We start from the raw sequence: 23,713 nt of genomic DNA on the forward strand, positions 1-23,713 counted from the left end.
TATTAGAGCACATGAATAAATATTTACATGTGATTAGGCGAAAAACCAAAATATTGTCTGAGCTGCTCCAACCGAACTCAAACACCGTTACCTTTGTTCTGTCCAGCTGTGTGGCACTTCCATGTTTTAGATTGTGGAACACGCTACCTGGCGTGCATATATATATATATATATATATATATATATATATATATATATATATATATATATATATATATATATATACCTGGTTTTGTTGGTTGTTACACTAAATGTACTGTGGACGGGGCATTCCTGAACGTCTTACCACCCTTCACTGGCCTCGCCAGGAGATGCCACTACGGTTATGAATTCCCTGTGCAATGAAATGGAAAGGGTGAGGGGACGAACTAGACGAGTAAAGTAATAATTTGGAGGATGATGGCGAAGCGAGCCATGTCAGACGGATGCGCAGACAATGCCCGCGTGCTCCATCCTGCACGCGAGACTTACGCCTTGGAAGGGCTGAAATTGTGCAAAAAGGGAGTTACGACGACGCGCATCGACGCGCATGCGTTGTGCAATTCGCAGCACATGCGCATTGAGGGTGCCAGCGGTGAATGGCAGTGCTTGCCTTTCAGCCCACTAAGCTCTGACGACCTAAATCTTCATAAATCCTTGGAGTGCCGGCTCTTCTCAAACTCGCTCACGGCCTTGCCATGGCTGTGTTCCCTGGTTGGGCTGCCGCTAATTAGAAAACGGTGGCTTGCAGAGCTAGCCGCCGTAGAGAGAGAGGAGCTAGCGAGTGGGCCGACCGCCGACAGCGCGTACGCCACGGAACGAGAAGCGCGGTACGTCCGAGACTGAAAAACCACGTTCACGGTCCGACGTATTGATGACGATGATGTAGATGTGTTCGGCGTATACCCACTCACGGGGATTGGCTAAGAGTCGAGCAGATTTTACTTAAGTGTTGGGGGAATTAAACTAAATATATATAACTATGATGAACAAATTAAAACAAGGAAAATTCATAGGCTAAATAAAGCTAGATTTTTCTTCTTCCTCTAAATCTATGCAATACGGTCTTCATAGCAATGTTTCTTTTTCGGAGAAGCATTCACACTAGGTAATGGAAATTAATCTATATAAGCAAGGTAGTGTGCCAGCCGTGCCTCCTTCGCACACTGTCAAATTATTTACACCGTCTTTCATAATTTACAGCCCTATTCCTTTTTACGGGTGTAAATTATTTCACAGTACAACTAAGAATATGAAGAAATTATTGCGCAGATACCGCGCACAGCGGGCAGTGGGGTTGCGCGAAGCGATTTGTCGGTAACTGGCTATCCGACATCGCATGTTATTCGGCTGAGCATTACCAGGTGGACCAATACATTAGTGTAAATCGTACAACTGTGTGTGCGACAACAGCAGCAAGAGTACGTACGACGACGACGAAAGTTTGATGACTCCGGCAATGGCAACACGACAGATGTCTATTCCGACCAAGAAACGCTAGTCCAATGCACAGTCCTACAAACTGGACCACTGCGGCTGCCCGCACCGATCCCAAAGGCGCGGAGCAGCGTCACGTGGCGTCTCAAAGCACTGGCTGCCACAGCGGAGAAGCGTAAGGAAGCCTGGCACCCTTTAGCATTCATAACAATTGTTGCGATGTGTTGTGACCAACGCGAAGGACAGTGCTAAAGTTCACATTTATACACACGTTTACTTGCTGCGTATGTTGCCTATAATGAACACTGGCATTCCCCCGCGCGCTCTCGTTTTCCCACGTAAATATTTGTCATGCGACGTGACGCATCCGTCAATCGTCGGAAAGCTCTAGTTCGCGTTGGCGCGAGAATAGTACGCATTATGTAGGTTGCCCACACCCGCTAGACGATAGTTTATGGAAAGTGTTGACCTCATAGAAGTGCGTAATTTCCAGAAGCCGAAGCCGGATCAGTCGATTTATTTGAAATACCTTGCAAACTTAAAGCTATTTAGTACTATCCAGGCTGCACTGGCGTGGAATTTCATCCCTTTCTTTGGGGGACTTGCGATTGTACTTTTTTATACCAAGCACGCAATAAAAAATAAAGACGACTGTGGCCTAATCAGTAAAGCATCCTGACATTGTGGTAGGTGACCCTGGTTAGAAAATTACCAAAGGTCAATTTTTGGGATTTTTTCTTTCGTTTTCTTTCTTCTTTACTGAAAAGGCCCGGAATGAGACGAGATAGGAACCCATGCAGAATAACTTCGATTTAGAAACGACCCTGATATACCGACCGTGATACTTTGGGCCAGAACTGATTCCTATGAGGTATGCGGTCATCTGTCGACTTTCTCAGGAGGTTTCACGGTTTTGGCTGAGTATCGGGTGGTTTCAGCTACTTTTACTTTCTTTCAAGCGGTGCCTGTGTTTCAAATTAGTTTTATATTTGCAAATGAGCGAGTCAGCGCGGCTGGTGTCGACAAGTTTCCCAGGAGACGGTCTTGGGTTCTCTCACAGCTGGTGGGCTTTTCTGGTCCTGTTTTCACGCTTACCCATGTACACTTTGTTTTGCGGCGGAATGAGCAGCATTTCTTTGGCAATGGTTTCCTTGCCACACTGCTCACCAAGCCTCAAGCGGTAGAGGGGGAAATGCAAGCGGTCACGTGTCATTACGTTAGTTCCTTCATATTACCGACGCCTGCCAGACAGTCGACGTTGGGATTGGCTGCCCATCGCCAGAGGCACCTTGCGTGAACGATCCTTCTGAGTGATCGTCCTTTGGATCATCAAAAGTGAGTGCTTTTATTCCTCCACAAATTTCCCGTGCCAAGAGTCTTCTAGTTTGTGGTGTGGCCTCCATTATGGGTCCAGCTGAGACTCTGGAAACACTGTCTATGGCAAATGGCAGAGATTATTGCCATTTATCATTGCAACCGTATTGCTGTCAATTTGCGTGTGCCTACTGAACTTCTAATTTGCCAGTACCGCTTGCGTTTCGCCGATAAAAATTCCTAACATTCTTTGAAAAGCAATTTGCGATGATCGGTGACCAGCTTAAGTGTGATATAACAGTTTGGACGCAAGCTCCAGGCGCTGCCAACCGCAGAAAGGCCGAGGTCACGAGGTGCAAAAATATGCTGCTGATTTTATCATGACGCAAAGAGAAGCGGGAATTTCCTAAGCTAGATTGTACAGGTGATGACGAAGGAGGTCGCAAACGTTAGTCGCATCGCTCAGAACTTCAGACGCCTGTGTCGTTTGGCATACGTACTTCGCTTCAGTCAGGTGGGAAACTTTGTCGTGGCTGCTTGGAACGACATTCATGTCCGTTTGATAATGCGATCATTGCAAACGTGCAACATCGTGACGACGTGTCATGATCTTTTCGCAGTCGAATGCCCATATTTTCGTTTGGCTTATATTGGTGAAAACTTTTCATTTTCTTACTTTCTTTTTCAAGCTTTCCCAATTGGTTGTTCAGCCTAGAATTGGGATTAGCATAAAATCGAATAAATATGGAGAGTGAACCGCTTGCCCAATGTCCGTTACAATGCCGTACTTGCTCCGGTCCCATAGCTCAGGAGGACGAAAATCTCGTGTTCGTTGCTGTGTCGGTTGTGAGGGCCATTATGCCGCTGACATCCTTACTCAGTATGGGAATCGCTTCCTTTCTCGTGGTGCTGACACTTCTGACCAGACTAGCTGTCCTCCTAAAGCTCTAGAGGCTCCAGTGTATGCAACGTCCTAGAAAACTTTATTTGAGAATCCCTCCGACTAAATTTTTGACAATGCTGATCTTTTATGTGTTTTAGTTTTCTTCTGTATCTCGTTTATTATATTTCTTTTTTATTTTTCTTAAGACAAAAAAATTATTTTATCTCTGAAACATAGCTTATTTACTGCTCTTGTTCATTTCGTTTATCATGCGTTAAAAGTCTATTCGATTAATTCAGACGGGTTGTGGCACCCGATTTTTTGCCAGTCATCTTTAATAGGTGTGCGTCATCCTTATAACTTCGTTATCACCACATAATTACCACCTTATTCTGCGTCATTTTCTCGCAGCAACGCGAGATTAATTGGGAAGACTAAATTGAGTGGGTAGTATTATTACTAACATCTCGATATGATTTTCGTCGAGCAGTCTTTATAAGCACTAATGCACGTTGACTCTTTCATCACAACCATCTTCCTTACCTTCTCTTCTCGGCGAATCCTGGGCTTAAAAGATGCCTTGCATTTAGAAGGTGGTGAAGAAATGAGGAAATTTGCAGACATAAGATGGCTGCCAGCTGACATAAGACAGCGGCAACTGGAGATCACTGGCCGAGGCACCCATGCAGTGTTCAACATAAGGAGCGTGATTATAAAGACTTATTACGTTGAGCGTTATTAGCTCCAATGAGATGGTAGAAATCATATTAACAATTTGTAAAGGATTCCACAACATAATTCTGTTTGATTTTAGGCATCGTGCTTTATTTATCAGTGATAGCCCACTGACCTCAAGTTAACTTACCACTTTGCGAAGGGGTGAGAAGAGGTGAATTAGCCAAAACATTATGCAGTTGTTTTCTACATCATCGTTGCCCCATGTGGATTACAGTCATTTGCTCTAGATCGAGTGAAAGCATGGCGTGTAGAAATATACTGGCGCACGAACGAGATAAATTTCAATGCAAATTTAAAAATACACGTGAAGCGAAAGAAAAGGAGAAGAAGACAATTTGTGATTTATTCTTCTGTTTACGATGCGCTTCCTTTCAGCAATATTGTCGACATGTTGACTACCAAGGAATTGCGCTGTCAGAAAAATTCGGCTGCAAAAACATAATATATTACCACATTCGTCAGAAAAACTGTGCTTACAGGTTTTGCTGGCTGTCAACCGTAGGCATAAAGAACCTCATAAAGCTTATGCTTAAGTAAATATAGATAAAAAATACCACCATGGGGGAAGCCCGATAAAGTCAATGCAAAGTGGATAAATTAAATAAACAACAAACACACTAAATATTGAGCAGATGTAAAAACAGGTTCCAGGTATACAGTGCGGGTGGCAAGTTTTGCTTCCGAGTTTATATACGACAACCCACGTTATTTACTTTACGCGAATGAAATAGCCTGATTTACGAAAGGAAGACGAGACATAGGGCCGTCCCTTGACACCCATCACGGAAAGCGTCATGCTGTAAAGTTGACCATGGTAGAGTATCGAATTTGAGAGTAGTCTCATGATTTTCAAAAAAAGTAAAGATTGAAACGTACCTTAACAACAAACATAGCTGTGAGGTGAAGCAGATAAAACCGAACAAGAAGTTCAAAGTCAGAGAAAACGCCTGCTACACAGAAATCCGGCGTGCCAGATTTCAGGCGAGGACCCCAATAACAGCAGCACAGGGATACGCTAGTCTTGAGCGAATTACGTCCCTCGGAATGGAAGGGAAACGAATGAAAATTTTGCGGCCTATATAGCATGATCGTGCGTTTCAATCTCTATATGCCTCGAACTTGCATTTCTCTGTATCGCACTCGCGTGCTTTCAAACCCTCTAAAGCAATGTCGCTTTTATTCGCGTCATTTGGCGCGAACCGTTCGCGATGGGCCTTCTCGTCAATGCGGTGGATAGAACGGTCGGCGACTATCCAGGAGAGCGTGGAGGGGTGGGGGCTTGCTAGACGAGTAATTTAAGCATTGCTACACAGTAAAAACTTTCGTACCCTTAAAGGTGGTGGTTTTTCCTGTGATTAGCGTCCTAGCACTTAAAGGGAAAGATGGAAATTCGAGTAAGTCCCAAATTATGCCGGCGCGTTTTGCGCTGAACGAAAGTTGCTAGCGGGTGAAATGCAATTCGATAAAAAAAGTATAAATAACTACACCTGTCAGTACGCGCACACTATTGTAATAACTGCTTTAGGTTTTCTACAGGTGACATGAGAAAGTCTGCCGGTGGATTCGTAGGCACGATATAGCATCGAAGAAGAAGTAGCTCATAGAACGGTGATAGTTTTTGTTCTCCTGAAAACACCTTCGCTCAGGGTAAATGTTACCTTTATCGCCCAGGCCACGAAGCATGCCAAGCCAATGTTGCTTAAGCAGTTCTTCAGGGTTCTTGCACTGGCCGGTTGGATTTTCCCGTAATGCCGGCAGTTAGCAAATTTGCCTCCACTGAAGTGGCTTTATGAAGTTTGTATCTTGGGTAGCACTGCAGATTGGCCCGTTTTCCCACAGCAAATCCGCACTCGGGTTTGCAGTTAGGATATTTCTTCATGATAAGAGCTGCCAATGCGCTATACGCATTATCATATGTAGGTGAGAAGGAACGAAAGCTTCGGTTATATGATTCAATTACTTAGATTGCATGAGAGAGCTTCGGGCAACAATACCGTGAGAGCCTCGCGTGTTGAATCCTGAGAACAAAAGTTCTTGAAGATTTCATGCAAATCACTTCCACTCTACTTGATTGAAGCCACAAATTTTTTTGCCACGTGAGACTTGTGTGGGCTGAGAACTCACTTTAGCGGAACCATTTGAACATTTAGCCAGGTTACACAGGCGCTGCTAAATAGTGCAAGAATGAAGGTGCATTGTGGCACTGCATGCTACCATGAGCGCGATGCAGCGTTGCTGCATGGCCACTGGTCCTTCATGGGGGAAGTGTCTCGGCTCGTCTTGAAGACATGCAGAGATTCCGAGCTTGTGCACTAGTTTTGACGCTTTCTTTAAGTGACTAAGGAGTGCTGCAGGTGGGGCGTAGGAGTATATCGGCGAACTTACATGGTGCATTATATCTAGGAGGATATATTCTGCAACGTCAACTTAGTTACGACTTGCCGCACTATTCTCCCTCTCTCACGGCGCCATCAAGTCATGAGTTGCACCCGTCCTTTCATGCTCAATCTGCTTTGTCAGCCTCTAGATGATACAGGCGGATCGCGTTGGAAGCGGCTGTTGGCATGCCTCACAAAGATCTGCGTTTGACTGCAGCCCTATTATTCGTCAAAAAAAGAGCGTTATAGCAAGGACGCCACCCCACAGTGAGCCAATCTTCCTTGGCTCTCGTTTGCGATTTCGTCGCCAAGAACCACAACTAGAGGGAGGCTGAAATTTTTACGAAAGCTACAGATCGCCAGCGGTAACGAAGTCGAGAAAAATACAAGAATAGAGTTAGATATGTGTTCGCGAAGCTTATGTAATATGTAACGAGGAACGAGTTTGTCGCAAGCCGGAGAGGACCGATGCAGAATGCGTTTCGTTCCTGGTGCATTAAAACATCTGTGCCAAAGCTAACGCCCATGCTGACGCCGATGTGTTAAGTACTGCCGCCATTGAGGTTCCAACTATCGAGTTATAACGTGATAAGGTATAATAAGCTTGTAAAATAACGTTATGAAGACAGCTTTGTTGTATAAGTTCTAGGTTGCCAAATAATCTTAAGACGTGTAGCAGTTAGGAGGCTGTCAGTTCATCCGATGAAAAGCGGACATATAAGCCAAGTTATACTCACACAAATCGGCTGTAGGACAGTGAAATCGAAATCATTGATGAGTTTCACACGGAAATGTCCCACGAAAAAAAAATGGGCAGAATATACATTGCAGGAAGATATGCTAGATGAATTGCAAAGCCGGATTACAGGACGCTCCTTGAGGACGACCAAACAAACGTTGCGAATGATGACGAAGCAAGACAGCTGGACTGCTCAGTTACTTTACGGAAACAAAAGTGCGCCCAATAATCAGCGCGTATGGAATGTTACACCTGCAAATCAGACAAATTTAAACCTCCAGATGAAGGTGGTTGTTGAGGATGGCAGGTAACTAGACGCTGCTTTGTAATACGACTGCATGAGGTTCAGGCTCGTCAGGTTTATTAGAGGTTCAATTGTTAGCATATACCGCTATGAAAGCTGCTGCATAATTAGGGATGTTAGCAAATGTAACTAGTGTTTTTCTTTTGGAAAATAATTAAAAAAGATAATCTCACCATGGTATCCTAAGGAGATGCCACAGTACCTCCAACTTTGCACAGGCGAATTTCAGTGTCTTATAGCCGATTTCTGCCAGCATATCTTCGCTTAGATGTCTGCTTTTTACCGGATGAATGGACAACCTTATAAGTGCGAAACCTTATAAGGTTCTCTGGAAACTTAGGAAGTATATCAAAACTGCGCCTATAATCTTAGAACTTACGAGGCTATACCTTATTAGAAGAACTTTAGTTTGGCCTAGTTGGTCTTTACTGCATATCATACTGAACGCTAATATAGACGAGGACAGGAAGAGAACACAAAACGACGACACAGGCTGTAAATTTAACTGATTTATTCGCTATTATGGCCGCAAGACCAGAAGTGATATAATGTTCACAGGGTCACTCACATCCTAAGGAAAGTTGCAGATAGGTTTGGAGTCCCCCTTGTCTCTTGAGCTCCTTTTTAGTTGCGCGGTTCCACCCTCGCACCTCCGGAGATTCAAAAACAAGGCAATGCTGTGGCAAGAAGCACGCGAAGCCGTATTTCAAATGCAATGTAGGATATGTATGAAATCCCCCTGGCATGTGGAAATTCCTACGTAGTGCGCACGGGACGGTGCCGGAATGATGGAGCCAGGAAACGTGAACAAAAGTTAAATAAAGACAAATTGGCGGACATGCCTACGCACTTCATTGCCTGTCCTTGTAAGCCACGTTTCAAGGAGATAAAAGATCCTGGGGTGAAGCCAGGACCAGAATGCACGCCAACTGATGGAAGCATATAACATAAGAAAGAAAGGCCAAGACTGTGTTAGTCATACTTCCATTAGGCTGTTTCAACTGGAAATGTATTTTTTGACAAGTGGTTGCAGCGCTAGGCTGATGAGTAATGTTGTTTCTGTGTTCTGCGCATGTCACATTTGTATATATATTGCCACATGATGCCGTGAATAAATCAGTTGAAAGTTACCGACCGTGTCATCGTTTTGTTTCGCGTCCCCTGTCCTTCGTCTTTATAAGCGGCTAATGTGACAGGCTGTAACTTATCACCTTATAACAGCTGCGCATACTGTGCGTCAGGTGAAACTAAAAAAGTGATTGCTTACGTGCCGCGGGCATAGTTAAATAACTGTTGCCCAAATATTGTCATTCATCATAAGTTACCAATTTTGCTTTGAGAACAGTGAGGTCGCCGCGACGAGAGAAATGCTGTTGTCAGTGCCGTAGTGCGCTATGAAGAAATCAGGAATACGTTCCGAGTGTTGTTTTCTTTTTTTTCTTTCAAAGCGGGGGTAGGAGATGCTCTTGTTCTAGAAGTACAAGGACAAAAATCAAAAAAGGAGAAAAAGAAACGGCGAAGTGGTTCCCAAACAAATCCAGATAGCCAACATTACTCAAAAAAATTTCTGGTTGATCTAGCTCTCTCTTTTATGGTTTACGGCTTCTATTGTTTGCGTAAAAGCTCTACGGCTTCTACGCAAACGTCCCGCTCGGTTGCAGCTAAAAAAGAATTGTGGCACTGAAAAATACCGAAAAAATATTAGTTCCAAAAATGAAAAGTCAGTTTATTCTAAATGCACCTCTTTTGCAGTTAAGATTAAAACACACAAGCCGAATTTATTAGAAACCGTTGTCCACGTATCTTATACAAGACCTTTTTTTTTTCTTTTTTTCACCGCAGCGAGTGTGAGCACATGTTTTGAAAGAAGCTCCTACATCAGTCGCATGCCTGTGTTCGCGAGAGTTCCCTTTATTCTCGAATGAAAAATATTCCAACAGCTGCGACCTAGAAGTTCACAAAGCATCTCTTTATATATAAATGAACGAGGGTTCGCCATGTAGCTGCTTATAAAGACACTGTGATTTTCTTTCTCAAGGAATACGTTGAGTAATTTCTTTTATTCAGAATTCCAGAACCCGCGGAAAATAATTGTAGATAGAATTCCTACGTGATATATGAGAAGTAAGAAAATGAAAATATGACCAAGAAAAGAGAAGGAATGCGGAAAGACAGGTGCTGCTGTCGTTTCTCCTGACGAACTAATTTCGTTGCGCTCTGCGTTTCGTGACAGACGAGTGGGAATAGGGTGCACGCCGCGTCACAGCGAGAGAGGCGCCAGCGTACAGTTGCTTGGTCCTTTTTTTTTTTTACCGTGCAACATGCGCTGTCGCTCAAAGCAGATGTTCTCGGCGGGCCCACAAAATGCGCTCCAAAGGGCTTGGGGCGGCGCGATTTGGCTCGTCAGCTGCTTGCCCACGATGGCAGACGGAGATTGCACGGGCGTGTTTTTAGGAAAACAAACGAATTGCAAAGACCCACGTGTTTCTCAGGTTTTAACGCACAGCGTGGTACCAAACGCAGCGCGAGAACTTTTAACAACAGCGCTTTTAAACACTTGCACTAGAGTAGTCGCAAATATTTTACCCATTTTGCTTCAAAAGCGTACATAGACGCACATGCACATTCTGTGTATGAGTGTGTGTGTGTTTGCACGCACGCGTGCATGCGTGCGTGCGTGTGCCACATATAAAGGCTTTTGTTCACATATTTTCATGCAATGTACATTGAAACACTAGCAGGACCCGGTTACGATATAAAATAGGGTACTGAGCGCACCCTATGCTAAACATTCCAAGAAACGGCCAGTGTTTAGTAACAGCACTGCATGGTAAAATTTATTCCCTTGATGAGTGAATAAAACGACTGTTTCTGGGTGGTAAACTTCGCTATTAAAGTGATTAGCTCAAGAGTAGACATGGGGCACAAAAAGGCGACAAGGACAAGCGCTTGTGTTTGCGCTTCTCCTTGTCGCCCTTTCGTGCCCCGTGTTTACTCTTGCGCTATAGTCACTTCAGCATGGAATACCAACTAGCCATGTCTCACACCCTGCTTCTCTGTAAAACCCTTCAAAGCCGGAGTAAAATATGGCATGCTCCCAACCGCCATAAGCATTTTTCCAAACTCGCCACGTACGAGCTTGATGCTCCGTCTGCTAAGTTATGGCAAGTCTGTGCACAGGAAGGATTCTTCACTTTAAATTATCATTTACTTTTACATGTCATCCAGGGCGCCACGCTTCACTGCAACTGGTTAGGAGGGGGGGGGGGGGTGGCAGAGGCTCCGTCGTGTCCATGGCCGACGAGCATGCGGCAAGCTGAGAATCGGGCGATGTGCGAGCCAACCTTCCTATTTCGGCCACATCAGCGGCTAGCCGACTGATTTCCTGCTTGAACTGCACATTTTCTCTCCTAAGACTATCATCCGCAAGCCTAAGCTCTTCGAGCTAGTTCGTGAGACGCGGGTCGTGCGATTCTTGCGAGTTCGACGCTTGCGTTTGGTTGCCACGGACCCCATCCGCTCACGTTAGAGAGGACTTGCCTTTACCGCCGGTGGGGGTCTTGGATCGTGGCCTGTTGGACAAATATCCCTGGTGGTAAAAATTAATCCGGAGTCTCCCTCTTCGGCCGGCGTCATAATCCGATTGTGCTTTTGGCACGTAAAACCCTATATTAAATTAACTTTAATTGGTTGCTTTGATTGACAATAATTAGCTGGAATGTTCACAGCAAATCTTTATTTTCTTCAGCGTTTAGTAGTATACGAGAGTGATGAGTTCATGCTAAACGTTACCTTGCGTGCACCACTGATGTTTGCGTAGTGAATAGAACGCACATTCAGTCGTGCTTTCTTGAGCCGTTGTGGTGCGAATTGTTCATAATCTGTGAGAGGGTTGAGCATGAGCATTGCCTCACATTGCACGTCGCATCGTGGCAGAAGTGTTAAACTTTAATTGCATTAAAGCGCTGTACGTGCCAAACCACAATCGAATAATGAGGCACACCGTAATAGCGGACTCCATATTAATTTTGACACCCCGCTGCTCTTTAACACGCGCTTAAATGCAGGCGGTAGCACAGGGGTTATGAAACTCACTTGTGTGGAATCAAAACAAGTCCTTGCTGACAACGCGACGTTGCAGAAATGAGTGTTTTACAGGGGAGGAGATTATTATTATTAATATTCTTATTATTCTTATTGTTGTTGTTGTTGTTGTTGTCGTCGTCGTCGTCGTCGTCGTCGTTGTTGTTGTTGTTGTTGTTGTTGTTGTTGTTGTTGTTGTTGTTGTTGTTGTTGTTTGATGTGTGTGTTTTAGCAGTAGTTAATTTACTGCAAGTTAAAGAACTTTAGAGAGAAGATCCTAACAAGAAGGGAATTCTGCTTGCTGCACTGTAGATATATCAATAGAAAGGTAGAAGGAGAAAATGAAAAAGAAACTAGTAGGCACGAAGCGGTAGTATACACACCGGACAAACAGGATAAGCATGCATGGAGCACCTTCTGCTGTACGCTCCTCTCACGCGAGCGATGGTGTATCGCTGTCGGTATAGCCTGGGACGGTTGCTCGCGCACTATAACCGTCCCTGTGCGCAAAGGAGGAGAGATGGAGGAAAAACAAGGCTGTGTGCGCAGGCGTGTCGTACTATTTCGGCCGCGCACGCAAAGGAATGGCAGTAGGCAGAATGGTCGTCTCCACGTGCTCCCCACCACCCAACATCACCCATGCAGCTTTGCCTCATTTCCTACAGCTACAAGATCCGACTGTTAGTTCTCGTATCACTCTTCCGCAGCTAACACAAAGAAACGATGGAAATATGTATATATACGGATGTCCTAGCCGTGCAAACTACATGTATAGGACGCTGCAATCGAAGCCTCCACGACGTGCGTGTTCTTTTCTTCAAGCTCACGTTTATCAGGACAACCAGAGGCACGAGTGGTGGCAGTTGCGTTTTCAAAAGAATGCGTCAGCGGCCCTACGGTGTTTTTATAGATACCGTTGAGAGGTTTGCATATTGCATATTGCATGCACGGCACTGAACTGGCAAAATAAGTTCGCCGACGATTACGATACTTCCTAATGCCAAATTTGAGCGCAGCTCTATACGTGTTTTGATTTCGCGATAGATTGGCTGGCACAGACCATCTGTCTCGTGCGCCACGTGGAAAATGGAGCGAACTGCGGCGCGAGTGCTTCGCTTATAATCGGGAGATCGCGAAGAGCAGTGCGTGCGTGACGCTTCGGCGCAATTCACAGCAGCCGCTGAAGACAGACCTCCGCTCAGGCAGCGCTTTGTTTCCATGTACGGCATCGGAGGCGTCATCAGTGAACACACGACGCTCGCTACACTGGCGCCGTCGCGTAGCCATGGTCGCCGCCGAGCCCGTCTTGCGCGGCTCTACGCTTTTCTTCTCGCGCTTTCGCCATACCCTCCTCCTCCGCGTTCCTCCCCGCGCTCTCCTCGCAATTGCCGTCCTTTATCACCAGTTACGCTCCACGTTCACTCTTTCAGCTTTCGCTATGCTCATGCGCCCGGTTGCACCGAAGACGCCGACGCCGATGTTCGCCGCAGGAACGGGCGCCTAAGAGCCGCGCTCTAAAGTGGCCTTGACTTACAGATATCCGAAAAAATAAAGGAACAGTCCAGGCAGCGGAACGTTGAACGACCCGAACATAGTGGCAATCTCACGGATTGGATATGAAAAGTAGTTCGGCATTCCGTTTCTGAGTGCCGACTCTAAGTAACGCTCGCACTCAGACTAAAAAGAATTTTATTCAGCCGGGCTAACTAGCACTCAAACTTTTACTCACTCGGAATGACTCACCGGAATCAGACAGGCCGACTTGGCCTACCGACTCTCATAAACTCAGGCTTTCTCGCAAATTGAACACATCAATGAATAAAAGAACTTCATAAGAGATATACAGCGCATGCAGAGTGATTACAAACACTAAATATGTAGACACACGTGTGTATAAAGGTCCTAAAAACGCAAGAAAGTTTCTTATTTCCTTTGCATTGCTATGCCCGGCGAGAAACAAATAAGTATGGCGCCTGGCACTTACACTGGTGGATGTACTTCACGTTAGTATAAATTGTGCCAAAGAGATCCTTAAATATATGTAGATTGTTATTTGTGTTTTCGTACATGTGTGGTGAGTGCTTCCATATTTTTTTCTTTTTTTTTTGGTTGGCAGCTACGGGTGGAACTAAGTTCTTTCTTTCCGCCCATCTGCGCTATGAGGGCCTGCTTCGTAAATAGAAATGGACGCTGCTAAAATAATGCACAATAAAAACTTGACTTTACGCAACGCCCGTTTTTACGTATACGATTCACGATAGCACGAGTTCTCGTACGTCGCGCTCAGGCGCTGAGAATTTCCCATGTCTTGGTCGATCCAAAGAATCAACAGCATTTTTGTCCGACACTAGGTGTAATAAATGAGGATGCTTATTTCGAGCAGCGACACTGCTGACATCCACATTTGCTTTCAATCGAGCTGAACGCGAGTACCAAGCACTCAGTCGGGCTCACTCCAAATCACACTCGACAAAATTCTACTCAGCAGGATTCACACAGCCTCAGACACACGGATCTGTCTCAGTCTAAGTGACACTGAGTGATTCGAGTGATTAGTTTTGCCGACCTACGATTAGGCAATTAGGCATGCTAGAAGTCTTCTGTCTACGTTCAGTGCAGACAAATCACCTTCTGTGGCTTTGCCCTGATACTCAGGATGACAGGCGCGCGATGCTCAGGGAGGTCAAATTGTAGTGGAGGCTTTAGCTCAGGGCCAACTCCGACTACCCTATTCATATACATGTGACAGGCAGAAATACTATTGCTTTTGTGAGGTAAGCAATGAACCTATTTGTATAAAATTAGCTGAAATCAAAAAATTTAGTTAAATCCCACGGGCTCTAGAAAGCAGAGTTTTATCTAGAGGCTATAATTTTTTTAGGAAATTTACCGGAAATAGGAATATTTCACAAATTATTGAAGCGCTAAGTTTACTAATGCGTTAACTTCACACCTATAACAGATATTGATGTGTTGTAAACTGCAGCTATTGGAGCTCCCAAAACGGACAAATTTAATGTCGAACGTTTACACAACGAAATGACAGGTATAATAATGGATTTATTAAGTCCCGCCAAAATCCTACCTTTCATGTGCACAGTTAACACCTCTGCAACGAAAATCCCTGTGCAACAACAACAAGAAAAAAAACTTAACTATCCCCGTGGCTGATTCGTTGCTTTACAATGAATGCCACGTATGCCACGTTCTATGCCTTCCGCGGACGCGACTTAGCTGCGCTCTGCGATTGCGCTAGAGGCAGAACTAGCGGCCGACGTCGGCATTGTTTTAGCCCTACTGTGCTGCTCCACGTATCGCTGAACATGCATGCTGCTTATTGTGACACATCAGAGCGTGTGGTGCAGTGGAGCAGCCAAGGAGCGTACGACGTTCTACGAGTCTTGTACCTTGTTTTTGTGTGCCTAGTGGTGTGTCTCAATTTTCTTCTTGTTTGCTTTCTTCTTCTATTTTATTTTTGCGTGAGTAGCGTTCTTTGTTCTTGCCTTTGTGGGCTCAGGGCTTGGGCCCGACCAGCTTTCCAAACCCCATGTATATATACATATATAGGTCACCTGCTAGAGAATATAAGAATATGAGAATTTGCAAGAACTCAAAGTAGAAGACAGTTCCGTTTCGCAGCCTGAGTCCCCTCGCACGACGAAGAAGGTGGCGTTTCTGGTTGGTGTGATCTTTCTTCGTGTAATTGTCGTATACTTGGCTGTCACCAATACTGGTTTGCCTTTCATGCGATACAGCAGCCTCTCTCTTTCTCTCTCTCTCTCTCTCCTCTTCTTTCTTTTTCTATGCATCCGAGTATGAACGCCGCTGCGCATTACTGATTTTGATTTTGATTTCGAGTGAATCCGGCTTTACCTCATTTCAGTTACTGAATAAACTATACAAGGTGCTCCAACTGTCATGCACCAATACTTAAGAAAGAGCAGTAGCCTTAGTCCTACCGGCAGTAATTTTTTTACTGCTCTTTAATTCAGCAGTTGCAATAAATTGTCTAACTCGAGAAGTGCCGTCTAAATTATCAAAGTGTCAATGGGAAATTTGTAGACACGCCCAAGTGACATGTTACTGAGGTGTTTTTAGTGACATACTAATTGCGTACATTTTTTTTCTATCTGAGAAAGAAACCTCGCGAAATATGAAACAATACCACGTGACCGTGCTCCCCCACCCACAGCATAAAGCAGCGCCCTCAACTAAGCTGATTGAACGCAACTGCATGCCTGTCGCAAACCCGAAGAGACAGCGCATCACCTTGATAATGGTACAGAAGGAGCACCAACAGCAGGTTTTGCGTTTCGCAGATATTCCTTCCTCTCATTTGTATGGCACACTTATTATCAGTCTCTCAAGGCCGACTGATCCCACTGATAGCAAAAAGCCCCTTGATAATGCAGCCGACGTGCCACTCCGAGCACGCTCGAAACGCGAGAAGCACTGGACTACACATGGCATGTTTCAACATCCTGGCTCTGCTCGCACCGAATTGAAAGAGTGCGCGCGCAGCTTCATTTCGCGCCAGAAACTTGCTTCAGACCAAAGCCAAATTGACAGCTTTATTTGTCACGGGAAGTGTATGCGTGCCGCAAAAACAGGTTCGTGGAAAAAAATAACAACCAAACAAACAGACCGAGAAGCTGTCTCACGTGTAGCTACAAGCTACTCACGTGTAGAGAAAACGCGAATCTGATGCTTTCCAGAAAGGAAATATACCACTTTTGAATCAGCCAAATTGGCAATCGGGATTCTTGCACACTGTTGTATCTGCGCAACGTTTATCAAGCGTATTCTCTTGTTACTGTGCGCCGCGTATCTGATGCACGCGGTCATTGTTCACATGTGCTATTGTATCGCTAGCCAATCGCATGCCTCGGCTGCACCCATGCTCCCTTTATAAGGCGAAGCCACTGAATCGTTGCTGTCTGTTATGTTCATGTTGCTGTCCGAATAAATACTTGACTTCACGGCGTCTCTGGTCAACATGGCGACGAGGATGGGATCGTTCGGGCAGAGGCAATGACCAAGCCTGAGGAAACTGCAACGACGCCACGGCAAGCGAGGACATCAGTGATGACCAACACCCTGGGATCTTTGGGCGAGTTCTGCCCAGACTCTGGCAATATCGAAGTCTACCTGGAAAGGTTCGACCTGTACGCAACCGCCAATGGAATAGACTCAAGTAAGAAGTTGCAAGTCTTCTTAACAATCCTGGGTGAAAAGGCTTACGTGACTCTGCGTAGCCTGCTGCTGCCGAAGAAACCAACGGAAGTTAAGTACGAAGAAGCTACAGAAGCTCTCCGAAACCACTATGCTCCAAAACGGTCAGTGGTTACCGAACGGTATCACTTTTACCAGCGAAAGCAAGAGCCGGACGAAAGCCTAAAACAGTTCATCGTCGAGCTGAAAAGACTGGCTGCAACGTGCTCGTTTGGAAGCTTTTTGGAAGAAGCGCTCCGGGATCGACTGATTGCTGGACTCAGGACGGATTCGATTCGATGCCGTCTTCTTGCCTTGTCAGACGACGAAGTCACCTGGGAGCGAGTATGCAAAATTGCCACCGCCTTGGGAACGGCCCAGAAAGACGCCCGAGAAATGCTACCGGAGGGGTCAACCGCCAGTCCTGCCGACGTTTACTGGCATCGGGAGCCCACCACGCAAGGCAGGCGACACGCGACGAAGACCGCTAGCAGCGAGCAGCGTGCCCCCCAAAACGGTCCAAGGAAGCTACGTGGGAAAGGCATTGTTCGCGCCTGTCATAGATGCGGCGGACTGCACGCGCCAGTGAGTTGTCCTTTTCTCAAAAGTACCTGCTTCAAATGCTCGAAGCCAGGGCATGTAGCGAAAATGTGCAAAACTAAGGTCGTGCACAAAGTTGACGAGACCTTGCCGTCAACAGACTTGCTGTTAGTACGACTAACCAAGTTCATAGATCTCCGCCTATTGTGCTTAAAGTAAAAGTAAACGGCAAGGAGATTCCGATGGAACTAGACACGGGAGCAGCTGTGACCATAATGTCTGAAAGAGACTTTGATGAAAATTTTCCAAATTACCTATGTTCCAAAGACGACGTGCGTCTAGGAGTGTATAATGGCACTGCACTCAAAGTGAAAGGCGTAGCAAAGGTCAATGTGTCTTATCAGAACCGAAGCTACGATCTGCCTCTGATAGTCGCAAAGCAAGAAAATGAAGCCCGCATGCCGACGCTTTTAGGTCGAGATTGGATGACTACACTAAAAGTTGACCTGCAAAATGCTGTTCAGCAGTTGCAACGTGACGTGGATAACGTACAGGAGGGCAGGCAGATGGTAGCAGCGGAAGCTTAGAAGAAGTTGAAACAGTTATACGGTCATGTGTTTGAGCCAGGCTATGGTTCTATCAAAGGATTCACTGGTAGTATACGAATTAAAACCGAGGTGCATCCAACTTTTTGTAAGGCGAGACCAGTACCGTATGCCTTGCGCGAAGTGGAGAATGAATTGCGTGACCTTGAGAAAGCTGGTGTGGTGTACAGAGTCAGGCACAGTGATTGGGCTACACCGCTAGTTATCGTGCCAAAGAAAACAGGAAAAGAAATTAGGATATGTGGGGATTACAGAGTCACTGTCAATCGGGATATTGAACTTGACCACTATCCACTGCCTCTGCCAGAAGACATATTCGCGTCACTGGTTGGAGGGACCATGTTCACCTTACTAGATTTGTCGAAGGCTTACCTACAGCTTGAGCTGGATGAGCAGGCACAGCAACTGCTCACGGTGAATACGCACATGGGACTTTTCAGGTTCCGGCGATTGCCGTACGGAGTGGCAAGCGCACCCGCAATGTTTCAGGCCGTGATGGACCAGGTTTTACAAAACATACCTGGAACAGCCTGTTACCTGGACGATGTGTTAATAGCAGGTAAAAACCTGACGGAGTGCTATCACCGTTCCCAGCAAGTGCTACAAGCGCTTAGTAAGCACGACATTCGTGTAAACGCAGGGAAATGCAAATTTTTCCAAGAAAATGTTTGTTACTTGGGGCACGAGCTAGACAAGCATGGCGTACACCCAGCAGCGGAAAAAGTAAAGGCGATCCGAGAAGCGCCAAAACCAAGTACTGTAACTCGGCTAAAGGCATTTTTAGGCCTAGTAAACTACTACGCTAAATTTTTGCCTGACCTAGCAAATGTGCTAGAACCTCTCCACAAACTGTTGCGCAAGGGCAGCACATGGAAATGGTCGAGCCAGTGTGACGCATGTTTCAGTCGCTGTAAAGATTTAATCAGTGAAGACACGGTCTTGGAACTGTATGATGTAACGAAAGAAATACAGCTGACATGTGACGCTTCTGCTTACGGCTTAGGCGCAGTGCTGTCGCACGTGGTTGAGGGCGTAGAGCGACCGATCGCGTTTGCATCGCGGACGATGACGCCTGCTGAGCGTAACTACGCGCAAGTGGAAAAAGAAGCGCTTGCAGTTGTTTTTGGAGTGAAGAAATTTCATAAATATTTGTATGGGCGTATGTTTAGTGTAATCACTAATCACCAGTCGCTCACAGTCATATTTGAAGCAAAGCACCACACAAATGCAGTAGCTGCAGCTCGTGTGCACCGCTGGGGAATTTTTCTTGCTAACTACAGCTTTCGTATTTTGCACAGACCAGGAACAAAGATAGCCAATGCAGATGGTTTATCACGCCTTCCACTGCCAGAAGCCGGTGACGAGGCAGAAGAGATCTTTTATTTTTCGCCTGTCAATAAACTCCCCATAACTGCGAAAGATATCGAGCGGGAAACTGTGAAAGATCCAGTTCTCAGTGCTGTTCGTGAAATGGTATGGCACGGATGGCCGCGGGCTGTGGACGCTCATTATCAGTCTTTCTTCGTGAGGCGATTTGAGCTTTCAGTGGATTGCGGCTGTTTGGTGTGGAACAACAGAGTCGTGATACAACATTCGCTTCAAAGTGAAGTTATGTGTTTGTTGCATGAGCAACACATTGGCATTACAAAGATGAAAGCTCTTGCAAGGTCAATAGTTTGGTGGCCAAAGATAGACAACTGCTTGGAACAAACTGTAAAGCAGTGTGAAATTTGTCAAAGCACAATATCTTTAGTGCCACTAGCGCCGCTTTCATCTTGGAAGTGGTGCACAAGCAGTTGGGAGAGGATACATCTAGACTTTGCTGAAAAAGAAAAAAAGATGTTCCTTTTAGCTGTAGATTCCTATTCCAAATGGTTGGAAATAAGAGTCATGACGTCAACGACCGCGCAAAGCACGATCGAAACAGTGCGCTTGTTGTTCGCAAGTCATGGCCTACCTAAAGAGGTAGTCACTGATAACGGGCCGCAGTTTCGTGCAAAAGAGTTTGAGGACTTCCTATTGTCAAACGGGGTTAAGCACACGCTTACTCCACCATATCATCCTCAGTCCAACGGTTCGGCCGAACGTGCGGTTCAAACAGTAAAGCAGTCGCTGTTGAAGCAATTGCTGGAAGACCAGAGGAATAAAAGTTCCAGGTCACTGCAGCACAGAATTGATAATTTTCTGTTTGCCTATAGAACAACGCCGCATACATTCACCGGCCAAACACCAGCTGAACTCTTTGTGAGGAGGAAGTTGCGCACAAGGTTGTCGTTATTGAAACCAGATATGCAGGATGCAATAAATGCCAAATGTGAGAGTAATGTACGTAGTGCAAACAAAAGGAGGAGTTCACCCAGAGTATTTTCTGTTGGAGATAGAGTGTTTGTGCGTTCAGTACGTGGGGAACAGGTGAAATGGCGTCCAGGCAAGATTGTGGATGCGAAATCGGCAATGACATACCTTGTGGTTGTGGATGGACAGACGCGGTTTGTGCACGCGGATCATTTGCGACATTCTTGTGTAAAGCCTGGTAGTGTTGTGAAAGAAAAGGATGTACCTTTGCGACATGCAAGTGAACTGCTTGAAAGTGAAAGTTTCCTTGCACCCGCCTCAAACCGGCCAGTGTTGGATCGTAGTGATGGTGGCCCACTCTCACATGGAGCCCAAAGTGCATCATCGTCAGAACAAAACGATGCTGGTTCACCTGTGCTACCCAGGCGCAGCGCTCGTGATAAGCGGAAGCCGGATCGTCTGACGTATGACAGATTCTGATCTTGTTGGAGGGGAAGTGTTGTATCTGCGCAACGTTTATCAAGCGTATTCTCTTGTTACTGTGCGCCGCGTATCTGATGCACGCGGTCATTGTTCACATGTGCTATTGTATCGCTAGCCAATCGCATGCCTCGGCTGCACCCATGCTCCCTTTATAAGGCGAAGCCACTGAATCGTTGCTGTCTGTTATGTTCATGTTGCTGTCCGAATAAATACTTGACTTCACGGCGTCTCTGGTCAACACACACAAACAACCACAACATCAGGTTTCAGAGGGCCCTTATTATCTATGAATTTCGTGAGCCTCATTGCAGCTGGTGACGATGTTTTTTCGAATAGGTCGCCTGCTGCAGCTACGCAGTACTGAGTGCGCTTTATGACATCTTCAGTAGCTGCCTTGATGGCCGAAACTGGAGCTTTATAGCATGCATCTGTTATGCTTGCCCTGAGCTAATCTGTCGCCCGACTTGATCATGTAAGCCCGCACTTTCACGTAACCTCAAAGAAAGCAGTCGAGTGGAAAGAGCTCAGGTGACCTAGAGGAGAGTGTGTTGGGAGGCTAGTTGGCAAGACACTTTTTTTGTGAACTTAACTTGTGCCAGGGACGAGACACCGAGGTAGATGAATACCGCACAAACTCAGATTATTAATTGGTTTATTGAAATCGTACAATAATAAAAGGTAAGAAAAGTGCATTTATGCGCCCTTTCTAACGTAGAAAAACAAGAGTGATGGTTGTGGCATAAAACACAGACATTCGTATGTACATTGTAGAACAGAGGTGATGTACGAGTTTCCGCTGAACTGTGCAATGTTCTGTGTGGGGCAAACTGGAAGATGTACTAACAATCATTTAATGAAGCAAATTCATGAAAAGATGGCAGCGGAAAGTACCTGCCAGTTCATTGTAGGTCATGTGCGAAAAAGTGCAAGCCAATGTTTGACAAAACGAAGGTGCTAGGGCGAGCAAAGGACCAAAGGACACGTAAAAGCTTGGAAGCTTCCTTGATAGCAAGACATTGCCGAGGTCGATGCGGCAGCGAACCGTCAGTGTATCTTTTCAAGAAAGCGCTTGATTTTTTTGTGTATATACCATGGAACACGCCGAGGGAGTGTTCAATGGTCACGTGGCTTGGGCATGCGCATAGTTCGAAAAGGCAATATTGTGTGATTTCAATAAACCAGCTGTTAGCTGCTTTCGTGCTGTCTTCGTCTACGTCGGTGTCTTGTCCTGTCCTACGTAAGTGCCGCGCGTCGCCCCTAGAAGATCGAAGCGGCCACCAAGCTCCGTGAACGACGAGGAAGACAACGGGTGCACGAGCACGGGAGCACGAGGGTGCGTTCGCGGTGTTCGATCCAGGCGGGCAGCAGCTCCGAGCTTTTGGGCGGAACGAGGCGGGGGTTCCTGCCAGGCGAGACGTCCGTGGCAAGGCGCGGAGGACCACGGAGCTGAGCGTGGACGTCCCGGCGCCCCTGCTACCAGTGCTCGAGACGCTGGGTGACCCGAGGGCCGCCGGTCCCTGAGCTGCCGCACCTGAGCGTGCCGAGCAGCGTTTCAGTCTGTCACAGACGTTGCTGTGCTAGACGAGGTCCTCACGTGTGACCGCCGCACGTGGTTTGCGAGCGGCGCACGAGCTGGGCGCCGAGGTCGTGCTGGACGTGCGACTGTAGCACGTCGGTCGCGAGCGGCGTCCGAGCTGGACATCGAGGACGTGTGGAGCAAGGCGTCCCCTGGCTGCTGCCGCTGCGGCGTCCGAGCGTGCCGAGTCCGGGAACCGTGCTGAACGGGGCCCGAGCGTGTGGTCGTCGCGGCCAGCTCCAGCACGGGTGACCGCACGGTGTTGTGACCAGCGAACTGTGAGCCGCGCAACCCGGGACTGTTTCAGCCCGTGGACACACTGACTGCAGTTTCCGTATATATTCTGACTGCAACACGCTGGATATATTCATATTTTAAAGGTTGCTTTGAGTTTTATAAACGCACATAAATGACTCTGTCTTTCTTCCGCATCACTGCGCACTAGCGAAAGTGCCGAACAGTCCTAATCACCACACGTCCCTAGCTCAGTTTAAATTCACAAACAAAAATCAGGTGACCTAGCAGACTAATTTATAGGTCCATGCCTTCCAATCTATTGGGCATAAAAAGTTGCATCTAGCCAGTTTCGTGCTAGGCTGCTGCTGTGTGCTGGTGCTTCATCTTGCTGATACCACAGCAGTGGAAGACGTCACAGTGAGACTTCGCTGAGAAACTCATCTCCCACTCATTCAAGGATTTGGTCCACGTAACGCTGTTTAGTCAGTGTTTGATCGAAGAATATGGGACGGAGAATAGCACCGGCGTAAATTCCGCACCCCTCATTGAACGACCACTGATACTAGTGCCGATTGCGGTTTACCTAGTGCAAATTAACCTGCGCGTTTCTGCGAAAGTTGGCTTCATCTGTGCACATGACGTTGCTCAAAATGTCCGGTGACGCATCTGCTTTTGTGGGGATCCAATTCGAGAAATCTGGATGACTTTACAGGTCCCTATCTTCTAAGCATTGGTGCTGGTTAAGGTGGTAAGGGTGAAAGGCCGTCATTTAGAATCATCCAAACTGATCACTTGGAAATTGGTACCTGGGCGACCGCGTCCCGCACGCTAGCATGAGGATTTGAGGCCGTAAATGATAGAACATCCGTGCGTAGGCTAGGACTCAAAGATTGAGTCCTCTGCCACTGTTT

The 23,713-nt window shown here is 46.3% G+C and overlaps 2 protein-coding genes across 6 annotated transcripts in view; both read left to right on the plus strand.

The window, feature by feature from the left end:
• Positions 1–23,713, plus strand: part of LOC135913024 (lipopolysaccharide-induced tumor necrosis factor-alpha factor homolog) — a 541,041-nt gene that overhangs the window by 253,917 nt on the left and 263,411 nt on the right. The window lies entirely within an intron of this gene.
• LOC139054718 (uncharacterized) lies at positions 16,637–22,984 on the plus strand. The gene has a single exon (XM_070532208.1). It carries the CDS (start codon positions 16,887–16,889, stop codon positions 17,823–17,825), a length of 939 nt encoding a protein of 312 aa, XP_070388309.1. The 5' UTR covers positions 16,637–16,886; the 3' UTR covers positions 17,826–22,984.

This window comes from Dermacentor albipictus, chromosome 1 (genome assembly GCF_038994185.2).
Source record: "Dermacentor albipictus isolate Rhodes 1998 colony chromosome 1, USDA_Dalb.pri_finalv2, whole genome shotgun sequence".
NCBI classification, from domain to species: Eukaryota; Metazoa; Arthropoda; class Arachnida; order Ixodida; family Ixodidae; genus Dermacentor; species Dermacentor albipictus.

Excerpts from the sequence above, each read along its gene's own strand:
- LOC139054718 (XM_070532208.1), top strand. The coding sequence starts at position 16,887 with ATGACCAAGCCTGAGGAAACTGCAACGACGCCACGGCAAGCGAGGACA.